We start from the raw sequence: 13056 nt of genomic DNA, 5'->3' as shown, positions 1-13056 counted from the left end.
AGGGTCAGGCAGGGTAACAGAAACGAGCCTCCCGGCCATGAGAACTTGCCTAGTCAGGGCCACAATCCAGGGCTTGGGTTTCTGCCCCTCACTTGCTTGTCCCATAATGGTGTCCCCTGAAACATACACAGGGCTGAGCACAAAGAGCCTCTAAATGAAGTGCTGATGAGGGCACGTGACAGAGCAGTTTGCGTCATTGGGAATGGTTCATTTGGGAGGGGATAATACATGCACACACACATACACATACATGTGCACACATGCACGCACGCACATGCATGTGGAAATCAGTCTTGTATACTGACCCAAGAAATCTTACCTAATGAGGTTTTTGTGGCCACTGGTAGGATGTTCTGTGGGATGATATGGTCTCTGGCCTGTACCTCAGTTTGATTTGTCTGCCTTTTCCCCTTTCTCACCTGAGAAACCCCTTCAAGGGCTAGTCGGCATGGGTGGAAGACAGGAAAAATAGAACACTGGTTCTTTATACATATGGACCCTTCCGAGGTTGGTTTTCATTAGGAGCTAGGGACAATGTGGTAGACTTGGGGGGGGGGTGTCATGGAGGTCTATAGAGGAAACCCACTCTACTGAGTGCGACAAACTTAGGGAGCCAGGAAACCGGGAGAATGGGAGCCTCACAACAAGGACCAGGGTTTGAGTCTAGCCATCCACTGACCACCATAGGTCTGGGGCCACTTATGAAGGGCTCAGTTTGCTGTGTCTGTAAAATAGGCTGGGACATCGTAGGGACCCAGAGACCCCTGCGATTCACTGGCCTGCCCCTTTGCCCCCCAGGTCATTGACAAGAACTCAGGTGGCTGGTGGTACGTGCAGATCGGGGAGAAGGAGGGCTGGGCCCCAGCCTCATACATCGATAAACGCAAGAAGCCCAACCTCAGCCGCCGAACCAGCACTCTGACCCGGCCCAAGGTGCCGCCCCCCGCACCTCCCAGCAAGCCTAAGGAGACCGAGGAGAATCCTGTGGGTGCCTGTGAGGGCCAGGGCTCCCCGCTGAAGTTTAAGTATGAGGAACCCGAGTATGACATCCCTGCCTTTGGCTTTGACTCGGAGCCTGAGTTGACTGAAGAGCCCACAGAGGACAGAGGCTCAGGTGACAAGCGTCCTGCCCAGCCCCGAAGGGCCTCACCAGCCTCTTCCCTGCAACGGGCCCATTTCAAGGTGGGTGAGTCTTCTGAGGATGTGGCCCTGGAGGAGGAGACCATCTATGAGAATGAGGGCTTCAGGCCATACACAGAAGATGCCCTGTCTGCCAGAGGCTCCTCTGGGGACAGTGACTCCCCTGGAAGTTCCTCTTTGTCCCTTGCCATGAAAAACTCCCCTAAATCAGATTCTCCCAAATCCTCATCACTCCTAAAGCTCAAGGCAGAGAAGAATGCCCAGGCAGAGCTGGGGAAAAACCAGTCCAACACCTCCTTCTCCTCCTCCATCACGATCAGCACCACCTGTTCTTCCTCTTCCTCCTCTTCTTCCTTGTCCAAGAACAATGGTGACCTGAAGCCACGTTCTGCCTCAGATGCAGGCATCCGTGACACCCCTAAGGTCGGGACCAAGAAAGATCCTGATGTGAAGGCTGGGCTGGCTTCCTGTGCTCGAACCAAGCCATCTGTCCGACCAAAGCCAGTCCTGAACCGAGCTGAGTCTCAAAGCCAAGAGAAGATGGACATTAGCTCCTTACGACGCCAGCTGAGGCCCACAGGCCAGCTCCGGGGGGGCCTCAAGGGCTCTAGGAGTGAGGACTCAGAGCTGCCCCCCCAGACAGCTTCTGAGGGGTCCAGGAGAGGTTCCGCAGATATCATCCCTCTCCCAACTACCACTCCCCCATGTGTCCCCAAGAAGGAGTGGGAAGGGCGAGGCATCACCTATGTGACATGCAGCGCCTATCAGAAGGTCCAGGACTCTGAGATCAGCTTCCCCGCAGGTGCTGAGGTGCATGTGCTGGAGAAGGTGGAAAGCGGGTGGTGGTACGTGAGGTTTGGGGAGCTGGAGGGCTGGGCTCCTTCCCACTATTTGGTGCCCGAGGAGAACCAGCAACCCGACATGGCTAGCAAAGAGCCAGACACAGTAAAGGGCTCCCAGAACGAGGGCAAGTCGGACAGCCTGGAAAAGGTCGAGAAGCGTGTGCAGGCACTTAACACTGTGAACCAGAGCAAGAGGGCCACCCCACCCATCCCCTCTAAGCCCCCCGGGGGCTTCGGCAAGACCTCGGGCACTGTAGCAGTGAAGATGAGGAACGGTGTCCGGCAAGTGGCAGTCAGGCCCCAGTCTGTGTTTGTGTCTCCGCCACCCAAGGACAACAACCTGTCCTGTGCCCTTCGGAGGAATGAGTCGCTAACGGCCACCGATGGCCTTAGAGGTGTCCGCAGGAACTCTTCCTTCAGCACTGCACGGTCAGCAGCCGTGGAGGCCAAGGGCCGCCTGGCAGAGCGGGCTGCCAGCCAGGGCTCAGAATCACCCCTGCTGCCTACCCAACGCAATGGCATCCCTGTCTCCCCCGTGCGTCCTAAGCCCATAGAGAAGTCTCAGTTTATCCACAATAACCTCAAGGATGTGTACGTCTCTATTGCGGACTATGAGGGGGATGAAGAGACAGCTGGCTTCCAGGAGGGGGTGTCCATGGAGGTGCTAGAGAGGAACCCCAATGGCTGGTGGTACTGCCAGATCCTGGATGAGGTGAAGCCCTTCAAGGGCTGGGTACCCTCCAACTACCTTGAGAAGAAGAACTAACAGCACGGGGTCCTTCCAGACTGTGCTGCTTTGGCTGCCACTGGATTAATGGTAGCATGATAGACACGGGGAAGGGACAAAAATGGGAGGGGGGAGGGGGATGACAACATTGAACCCTGAAGAGCATGTGACCCCCAGTACACCCTCCAGCTGGAAGGGAGGGTGTGATGGGCGTGCACACTTTAGTAGGAGAAAGGGAACAGCAGGAATGTCCTGGGCCGGGGGCCCCTGCATGCACACTGCATGCTGATGGACTGTACGCCATTTAGCACAGGCCATGTGGGAAAGCCTAATCGTGCCTTGCTGCAGATCTGGAAAAGATGTCATGAGGTGTCCCAGGTCCTGCCCTGCTCAGCCACTTAAGTGGCTGGCTTCTTGCCTCTGGAAGTCATCCTTACATTGCCCTACTGATGTGTTGGAGATTGTGTTGGTTTCTAGTCCACCACCGACCGCTGGTGGGTGTCCTGGAAAACCACCCGCTCTGGTGCTTGGCAGTGTCTCCAAAGAGCTCAGCCCTTTTCTGGGGCCAGGCCACAGCCTATGTTTGGTAGTTAAAAGAGTTCCCAGGTGCCAACAAGGACTGTCTCCTCTTGCTGTGCTAACTTGGCCTGGCAAGGAGAGCCCGCCTTCCTCAGGGCACATGGAGGACAGTCTGGGAGTTGACCTGAAGGATACCAGGCTCCTCCTAATCTAGAGATTGTTTGAGGATTTCCGGGTAGGCAGTTCCTTTTGCATGTTTGGGAAATGGTTATTGGTTGGAGGTTATATATCAGGCGTTTGGTTTGGGGTTTATTTTAGAAGTTGTTTGGGGGCCCGAGGGGCTCAGCCTCACATAGAGAGGGGGTAGTGGTGGGTGGGGTTTCCATTGAATTCCATGGAGGGATGTTTTATTTGGATTTTGGTTTAACGTTTTTTGCCTTTCCATACACCAGGTTGTTTGTTTAGGTTTCCACTGTGTACACAGTGCCCGAACATGACACCTCAACAGGGAATCTGGGACTGGGTAAAGTCAAGTCCCTGGCTCTGTGAAACAAAGTGTTCAGGTTGCTGCCCAAGAGGGAAAGAGGACATTGTTAGAAGCCAGCCTGCTGGGTGGCTAATCTGCCTGCTTCTGCCCACTTTTTCCAACCTGGGCAGAAGGGACCCTGGCTGAGTCAGCCTGGAGCAGACACTGCCCACTGTGCCCCTTAGCCTGCTGGCAAGGTACCCAAGAAGATGGAGGACTTTGAAGTCAGAAACCAACCCTGTCTTCCTGAGGGGCAGCGCCCCGGGGGGGACAGAGAAGCAAAAGAGTTTGCTGCAGCCTTCTGTCTGCTTTGGGTTTTGAGTCAACAGTTGACATTTCAGAGGGGACCCTCCGGACAGAGCCCAGCAGCGTCCTTTAAGGACTCCCCTCATGCCGGGAGTGGATGCCACACGTGCCTTTGATTTGGGACAGATCCTGCCTCACAGCTTGTGGCTGAGCTGCCAGCATCTCCCCTGACCAAGGGCTGCTGGTTCCAACTGATGGGAGGAAGAGCGCCCCTCCCCCCTCCTCCCAGGCAGGTTTGCCTTCAGCTCCCAATCCTAACCTCCTGGATCCTCAAGCCCATGTTCTTCCCACAGGCGGATGCAAACCGCTAGCCTCCTCTGTCAAAAGCCTGTGGTGGGTGACATTGTTCTATTTCCTTTTCTGTGTTCATGAGTTTGTTTAAAATTGAAATTAGTTTATTTTCTTCTGCTGGACAGTATTAAATAGAGCGGGGTGTTAATCTGCTAGATTGCAGTACTAATGATAGTGGTGTAGTGTCTTCATGATATTATTTGTACTTATTTGAACAATAATGATAAGGAAGTGGTTCATTATTTCTTCATTAATGCACTTTAAGGCGGAGTGGAGAGAAACCTGGAGAGCAGAGTGCATTACTTAAAGATGCAGTATATTCTCGTCTCATTTTAAAACAGCACATATTTATTAAAAGAGAAGAAAATAATTTATGACTATTTAAAATAAAATTTAAAGTAGAGCGGCCATCAGGTGAGAGGACCTTCCACGTAGCTGTCTGCCAGGGGGAGGGCCCGTAGCCTCACTCCTCAGATGTCTGCATTGAGCCAGCTCCATGACTAGTGCGCCTGCCAGGCACAGAGCATCTCAGTTGGACTGGACCACCGGGATCCCCAGAGCCAGCCTTTCCCATATCCTCTGTCCTTGCCACATCCCAAAGACGCTCTCACAGTCCCCCGTGCCCTGAAATCATAGATCCTTAAAAGTGGGACGGGGGGGGGGGGGGGGGGGGCTTAGAGGTCACTCCATCCTGTCCTTTCGTGTTACTTTAGCCCAAGGTCAGGAAATGACTTTCCCCAAATTGCCCAACTAATGGCAGGTTCCTGTACTGCGTTAATACTGTGTTCCTCCCCTGCCCCTCTAGTTTATAGTGTGGTCATTGTGTTTACATTGTAACATCCAGCCCCAGGGATGGCTGGGAGTTGCTCAGGCATCTGGGAAGAGTGGGGAATGTTGCCACCTAGTGTCAGGACGTAGACTTGGGCAACAAATAGTAATAGCCAAGGTCCCTCACCACCAACCCATCAGGGCACAGCACAAACCCTGCAAGCCCAAAGAATACTTGAAACAAGAAGGGTGCATGCCAGGCCTTCCCAGTCATGGCCAAGGGATGCCAGGCCTTGTGTCTCTGGATCCTAGCCCTGCCCAGGCAAGAAGGCCTTTCCCTAGAGCTAACGAGCTGCTTTGTGATATTGGACAGACTGTGGCAGCAGCAGAGGGGAGGGCCTGAGGCTCTGACCCATCTGGAGGAAAACCAGATCGGACTAAAAGGAAAAAAAAAAAAAAAAAGAAGTGGAATCTCAGAAATGTCCAAACCTAGTTTTCCATTAGTTATGATTGAAAATGTGAAATGACATTGTATTGCTGTATACTGCAACTTTAATCGTAATGAGCCCTTCTGAGGTCATTATTGAGGTTTATATAATGCCCGAAGATGCATCGTCTGGTGCTTTGTTTTTCTTTCAGTTTAAAGACCCCTTTCTTGTATCACAGGGGTGGAGGGAAAAGTCTTCAAACCTTATCCTATCCTTGTGTGTCAGTAGCAGGCCTGGCTACCCTGCCTGGCTCCTCTGTGCTCTCAGTCAAGGACAGGAGGAAGCCGGTAGTGGAATATTCATCAGCAGAAGATTCCTGTTTGTCCCCCAGGGCTCCCTTCACAACTGGGATTCTGTCTGCAAAGGCCTCATCCCCTCACCCCCAGCAGGCCCCAAGGGTTTCTCTTTCTCACTCCTAATGGACGAAGGCATTATATAGACCCCTCGTAGGCACTTTGAGATGTTAGAGAGTATTTTCCTGGCATGTATACCCTTCGCTTCCTCAGCAAGGCATGTTATGGCATCTGTCATCTAAGGAAAAAAGACAAGGGAATTTCCGTCAAACGTTATTTTCATATGAATAGTACTTGCAGAGTAGATGTAGAGTTATTTAAGTTGTAGTGTTCTGTTTTTAGGAAGGGGGGACCAGGTGAAATCAACCCGACTTTTCCTGGGTTTGACTAATATATAATTTCTTTCAGGCTACTCACGTCCCCTGTCCCTTCCAAAGACTTTGCATTCTCAACGGAAAACAAAAACATCTGAGACAGGAAAAGTGCAATATTACCAATATTACCAAGAGGGGTTTGGGACAGTGGAGAGAGAGAGAGAGAGAGAGAGAGAGAGAGAGAGAGAGAGAGAGAGAGAGAGAGAGAGAGAGAGAGAGAGAGAGAGAGAGAGAGAGAGAGAGAGAGACCCTGTTGAGTCTGTCTGCAGAAAATGAGAGGGGTCATGGAGAAAGGGGTGGCCACCAGAGGACAGCCCATCGGTGTTGTCCACCCAGATGGAAGCAGCATGGTGCTCTCTTGACCTCCTGGGCCCGGTCCCCAGAGCAGAATGAGGACATCCATTCCCATCCTCCTGTTTTACAGCCAACTGCTCAGAGAGACCCGCAGCCCCCTCACCCCAGCCTCCTGATGTGTGTAGGCTATGAGGCTTTGGATGTGTGCTTGAGTCTTTCTAAAACTGTAAAACCTCAGTTCAGCTTGTGGGCAGGAATCCTGGCCATAAGCAAACTCATCTGGGGGGGTGGGTGCTTTAAGCCCCACTCACCCAGTGAGAGCCAATTCCTATAGGCCTGCAGTGGGCCTGGGGCTGAGTCCCAGCCACCCGTTCATCTCAGTGACTTGGGCAAAAGGCATGAGCCCGCCTCTGATAACAGGAACTCCCTAGGCAGGTGCACACTAGCTAGCCCCCTTTCTCGTGCAGCAAGGAAAATGGCAGGAAAAGATAGCTTCTTAGGGGCGAGGAGGAAGTTCCAGGGCTTGGCCTTGCTGGTTGGTCCCATTTATACAGTACTGTAGGCCTGCTGCTCTGACCCACCTTGTGTGAATTTCTATACAGATAGGGAGAAGGACCGGGCCCCTTTTGGGATCTCTCCCTTGGAATAGATATGGCTGCATAGCCAACCATTAGAATATCCATGCAGCTCTCTGGAAAGACGACAGTCCACATCACTAAGCAATTAAGATTCCCTCACTTTTTTGAGGGCTGAGAAAGAGTGTGTGTGTGTGTGTGTGTGTGTGTGTGTGTGTGTGTGTGTGTGTGTGTGTGTTGGTAATTTCCACGAGCCTGAGAAGTCAATGAGAGTGTGTTAGAGAGAGAGAGAAAGAGAGGAGAGAGACAGACAGACAGACAGACTGACTGGTGGTAATTTCCCACTTGAATTAAATAGCATGGGGTTAGAGAACATAAGTACTGGGCGTGCAGTCTCCATTGAACTAGTCCTTGGCATTGGGCAGGTCCCAAGGGACTTACAGCTTCTGGCAGCATGTGTGTCATTCACACGATTCTGGCTGGAGAGTGCAATGTGTCTTAATTTTTTTTTTTTTTTTTTTGTAATTATTTTATTATTTAGTTGGAAACTTCACACTGGTATTAACAGAGCTAACAGAAGCAGCCCAGGCCATTGTCCCGGGCACCAAGATGAAGACCTGGAAGAGATACTGTTGAGTCTGGGAGTGCTGGGTGGTTAAGTTAGGGCATTCATCTGCATCCTAGCCTTGGTGTAAGAACCCCCGGGGGATCCAAGAGCTGCTGGGTCTTGCTTTGTTTCTGAAGGAGAGGCAGGCTAGCAGGTTGATGAGGTGCTCATGGTGAGACTGTAGGACCTGTAGCTGTCTACACAGAGGTGCCTCCCACCTCCACAGCAAGCCTTAGATCACTGCCTGTGAGTGTTTCTACACTCGATGCTGAGAAGGCATGATAGATAGGACAGGTCACTGCTGGTCACTTTGTTCTGTGCATGTTTGTCCCCAGGCCACAAAGTAGGCACATTTGTGCTTGTAGGTTGAATGGAAAGATCTTTCCAAAGCCTTGATCCCAACCTGGCTGCAAGGGATTGGCATGTGACACCCCCCCATCCCCTTCCCTTTCTAAATCTTAAGTGACCTTGACAGTCAGCACACCTCCCCTATTGCAATCCTAGGACTCTGCTGCCTTAGAGTGGGGTCCCCCGGTGCTGAAGGTCCCTGCCTTATTCCAAGTCTCATTCTGGACAATTGGCTGTGTCTTTGGAAGTGTGAGAGAATTGAATTAGAGCAAACGGATGTATCTGGCATGTTGGAAAGCTCGCGGGAGGCATGTTGGCAAGATGAATGTGCATGTTTGGAATTACTGGGGCTTACTGTCCTTGCACCTGGCAGAAAGCTTCCAGAGATGTCTTTTAGACAGGTATAAGGAGGCTGAGAGGCAGAGTTTTGGAGCCATGGAGTGTTTGGAGCAGGAAGGAGTCCATTCTGAGTGATTGAAAGCAAGAGGTTTGCAGGGATTTTTGTTATCACCAGCCAAGAGTCCAGCCAGAGAAAACTCACTCACTAGGCCCAACCCGGGCTTCCAGGATCACTGTCTTAAGGAAGAGGTGCTGCAAGTCATATGCCAATCTTCAGGTCTCGGGCCATTCCCATCCCAGATTCCCAGCAGTTTTTGCCCAGTGCATTTTGTCCAATGCAGAGCTAGCCTGTCAAATCATACAAATTAGAGACCACTGACCATAATAGGCCACACAGTAGGGACCTGACACCCCCACACTAGAACCCAAAAGCCCAGGCCTATTCAGGAGGCGGGTGACCTCATTTGGACATTTATTCCCCAGGCTCCAATGGAACCTATGGTTCTAATTGCTGAGTCGGCTTCCTGCTGCCAGTCCAACCAGGTGAGCCCACCAACCTCCTGCACGCGCTTCCACTGAGGCACAGTGCTTCTGAGTTTACTTCAGAGGGTACACGGTTGCCATACAACTTGTCTCCCGCAACAGAGGATATGGGTGTCCCTCAGTTTCTGAGAGGCCTGGAAGGTAACTTCTAAGGCGAATGTGAGTGACCACTGCTGCTGTGTGGTAAGAACAAGCAGGTGGGTGTCACTGGGACTCCTAAATCACAGGGGCTTCCTAGTGTCCACTCATCCCCAGCCAGCTTACTGTGGTCAGCAGGAGCCCTTCCCTAGCTCTCCCCTCCCCACCTCAGAAGAGGAACGGAGACAAGGACATTGGGTGCAGTAAGGGTCCATGCAAGTGCTAACGTATCTCCAGGATCCTCGGTGGTGCTAAACTATCTCCATGTTTCTCATAATATTGTGGATTTTTTTTTTTTATCATCACAAACACGAAGTGTCACCGGGGGAGGGACCCAGCCTGCCTGACCTGCCCCTTTCTGGGAGTCCTTTATCGCTTTGGTGGGACTCTTTGGTCTGTAGAAATGACCTGTCTTGGCATGCTTCTAGACTTTAAAATTTGGATTGTTTTGTTTCATATTTTGTTTATGTTTACAGGCATATTGTATTTCCCTAAAAACTAAATAAAGTTTTTGGCCTTTTTAACGGAACAGAATCACGTGATTCTCTCTGGCACCAGAGGACCCATTCAGTTGACTAGCAAAAGCTTCACTCGCCCAAACTGACCGACTTGAGAACTGACCCCGGGATGGGATGGACAAGGAGGGGTCGGTTCACACAGGAGCTTCCCATTTGTAGGCAGCTGGACCCTTGAGCCTTAGCTAGTTGTGTTAGTCTCCAGTAAGCAGGAAAACAAGGACCTGAAGTTAGTTCAAAGACAGGCTAAGACTAGGTGGTCAAAGCCTCCTCCCAGGAAAGGGTGTAGGTAGGTATCCCACATATCTCTGAGGCCTGGCCAAATGTGCAGTTCTAACCTTAGGCCCACTCCACCTACCTCTTTCCCACCCCAGCCACAGGGTTGACCTGTCATTCCCCTAGTAGTCTCTAGGTGGCGATACTCACCTCACAGGATCTCTGGCCTGAAAGGAAACAGCATAGCAGGAGTGTAACTTCCCTTGCTTGGCACCCTACCCAACCCTGTTCTTCCCTCCCCCAACTCAAAGTCCTGAGTCCACCAGAAGGGCAGCAGCAGCTTCTCAGCTTAAAAGCCTTGCTTGGTATTATGGTCCCCACTGTGTGAACCCCATGCCGTGCTCCAAAGGCTGACTCTAAGGCGGCTTCTCTGTTACAGGCCCTTTGGGGTTTGGGGGTCTACGGTTACAGGAGAGAGAGACTGGGGCTGTTCAAGAAAGCTCTTAACCTCTCAGGTGTGTTCAAACACTGGTTCCCCTCCCAACCTCCAGACGAACAGCACAGCCCTCAGGCTGGTACGAAATCACCTTTATTCACAAACACAGTGACCCAGTTCACAGGGGAGGCAGTCCTACCTCTGAATGGACAATGGCTTCTTTTCCCACCTCCAGCCACACAGCTCTGTACTAGGACCTCTCGCCATTGCTAGGATGAGCCCCAGCTAGATGGGGCAACTTACCAGCTCCAGCCTGAAGGATTCTGCCAGGGCCAGTGACTAGAGACTGAGGGTGCAGGCAAAGGCCCACCCTGGCATACATTCTCAACACCTCCCCAGTACATTCCTCTGAAGAGACACCTGAGAAGAACTCCCAGGAACTACAGGGAAAGTGTTCCACCCCCAAACTTTTACCCAGGGGAACCTGGAGTTTGAGGGTAGGGGTGACCTGTGGTCAGAGCCACATGAGTGGCCAGTGGCCAGGACAGAGACCCAGATCTTTCAAGGCAGAAGCCACCTCTGAGGGGATAAAAACAGCCATATGAGAGCCAAGGACTGAAAGGCCTGGAAAGCCTAGGCTAAGACTCCACAGTAACCTAGAACAGGCATTTAGGACTATAGGGGCCATGGTCCTTAAGTAATGGACACCCCCTTAGCAGGACCAGAGCCTGGCTTTCAGGATCTATCCTCCCTCTTCTGACATGGGTCTCCATTCTGGTCCCCGCCCCACGTGTTAACCACCTCCCCTCCCCCCCAACCTTCCAGAACTTCTGATGGCTTTGTAGAGGTGGATACCCTGGGACCAGCCACACTAACAGTGCTCCCACCCAGGGAGGAAGGGCGCCTCCACCTCCTGGGAGGCCTCCAGCCTGGAATTCTACCTCAGGGTTAGCAGGACTGGCCAGGAACCTTATGTTGGGGGTAGATTCTGAGTGGGCTATTCCTTGCTTCTCTTCACCCATCAAGCCCCCAACAGCAGCATTTTAGGAGACCCCGGGTTGGAACATAACTCATAAGCAAAACCCATAAACCAAATAAATAAATAAATTAAAATAAGGAAAAGGTCTGTCCACAGGTCAGGAAACCCCCACCCCACTGAGGGCTCCTGTCCCTCCTGGGCACACGATGGCAAGATCAGCCCAGGCCGGGGCTGGCACTGAGATGAGGGAGGACAGGTCTTAAGTGTGGCTGTGGCCCTGTTCTTCTGAGACCCTGACAACAGAAAGGCCTACATCAGCCTATACTGAAGGGCACCCTGGGAAACGGCACCAGTGAGATGATTGGCGAAAGTCATGGCAAACAGGAGGTCCTGAACATGGCAGGTTCACACAAGGTCAAGGACCTAGGACCGGAATCTGCAGCCTGTCTGTTTACCCACTCTGGGTAAGGAGAAAGAGACGAGGCATGCAGTTTGCAGCTGCCCAGGGTGTAAGGAGTCCACTGGCCTCCTCCCCAGCTGCCCAGGAGAAGCTACATGTTTGCTGACTCTCTCCAAGATGTCACGCGGGCTGCACAACCTAGAGATCTGCCTAGATAGGGAGGGATGGCAACAAGCTGAGACTCTACTTCAGCCCCTCAGAAACCTGGGTAAAGAGGAGACAGATTGTGGGGTACCCTTCTTCTCTCCCCTCCACTCATTATGAACTGCTTGTGTCCCCACCTCCCTGCCTAAGACCCTCTCAGCCCAAACCTTCAGGGACCTTGGTTTCCCATGTTTAATGGAAAGGAGGAGGAGTTTGCAAACTGTAGAAGGAAGGGACCCTGTTGGCTTTGCCCTCAGCCGGTGCTGGGCTGCAGTCTGCAGAAGTGGGCGTGCAGGTGGGGCTCTGCAGTGGGCTAGGAGCTGCGGTAGGTCTTGATGATATCCTTGATGGGGCGACGGCAGATGGGGCAGCAGGCGTGCAGGGCCTTCTTGAGGCGCAGGCCACAGGCGTAGCACAGGCACATGTGGCCACACGTGTAGATGACGGTATCCACCGCGTGTTCATAGCAAATGGTGCATTCATCGCTCCACTGGCCCACACCCAGGGTCACCGGGGACTCAGGCAGGCTCACCGGTGAGTTGGGGGCTGTCCCTGAGAGCAAAAGCACCAATCAAAAGAAGATGTGACCCAGCCCAGCACGGGGCCTTCTCACAGGAGAAAAGGGCTCCTGGGCTCATGTCTTCCTCCACTATGGAAAGCCAACTGTCCACACTGACAACCCACCTTCCTGCCAGCAAAGGAACTGAACTCCAGCAGCCTGGCTCTGGCCACACAGCCCCAGACCAGGGCCAGAGCGGCAGTAAGAGGAAAGGAGGAAAGAGGAAAAAGGACTTCCTAAGTCGTTCAAGGCACGCGGTCCTCCTGCACATACTTAGCATCCCCTATGTGCACTTTAAGAGTTCCCTGGGAGATCAGATAATCTCTTCTGGGCTCCACAAACCTCACTACTAACACACACACACACACACACACACACACACACACACACACACACACTTTAAAATAATCTTTAAAAAGAAAAGAAAAAAAGCCACAATTACACATCTAGAAAGCTCTGTCAACTGCTAAGAGGCTTGCTGCTCTTCCAGAGGACCTGAGTTCAGTTCCCTGCACCCTCACTAGTTAAGCCTCTAACTGGGGGATCCATATCCTCTGACCTCAATAGGTAATGCACACTTTCATGCATGCACATTCATGTACACACACACACACACACACACACATACA

At 52.2% G+C, this 13056-nt stretch overlaps 2 protein-coding genes across 9 annotated transcripts in view; one reads left to right on the top strand and one right to left on the bottom strand.

Moving 5' to 3' along the window:
* The window catches only part of Sh3pxd2a (SH3 and PX domains 2A), a 206329-nt gene extending 196687 nt beyond the window's left edge, over positions 1-9642 (top strand). For all 7 annotated transcript variants that reach the window (XM_076923957.1, XM_034520854.2, XM_076923949.1 and 4 more), the window contains one exon: positions 799-9642. In XM_076923957.1, coding sequence (XP_076780072.1) covers positions 799-2748 — 1950 coding nt within the window. In that variant the 3' untranslated portion in view covers positions 2749-9642. The remainder of the gene's footprint in view (positions 1-798) is intronic.
* A 780-nt stretch (positions 9643-10422) lies between these two features.
* Neurl1 (neuralized E3 ubiquitin protein ligase 1) overlaps positions 10423-13056 on the bottom strand; it is a 78367-nt gene continuing 75733 nt past the window's right edge. For both annotated transcript variants that reach the window (XM_034508426.2, XM_034508435.2), the window contains exon 6: positions 10423-12420. In XM_034508426.2, coding sequence (XP_034364317.1) covers positions 12182-12420 — 239 coding nt within the window. In that variant the 3' untranslated portion in view covers positions 10423-12181. The remainder of the gene's footprint in view (positions 12421-13056) is intronic.

Source organism: Arvicanthis niloticus, chromosome 1 (genome assembly GCF_011762505.2).
Source record: "Arvicanthis niloticus isolate mArvNil1 chromosome 1, mArvNil1.pat.X, whole genome shotgun sequence".
Classification (NCBI taxonomy): domain Eukaryota; kingdom Metazoa; phylum Chordata; class Mammalia; order Rodentia; family Muridae; genus Arvicanthis; species Arvicanthis niloticus.
Note: the sequence above shows the minus strand (reverse complement) of the source record. Positions and strands in the feature narration are given on the sequence as shown.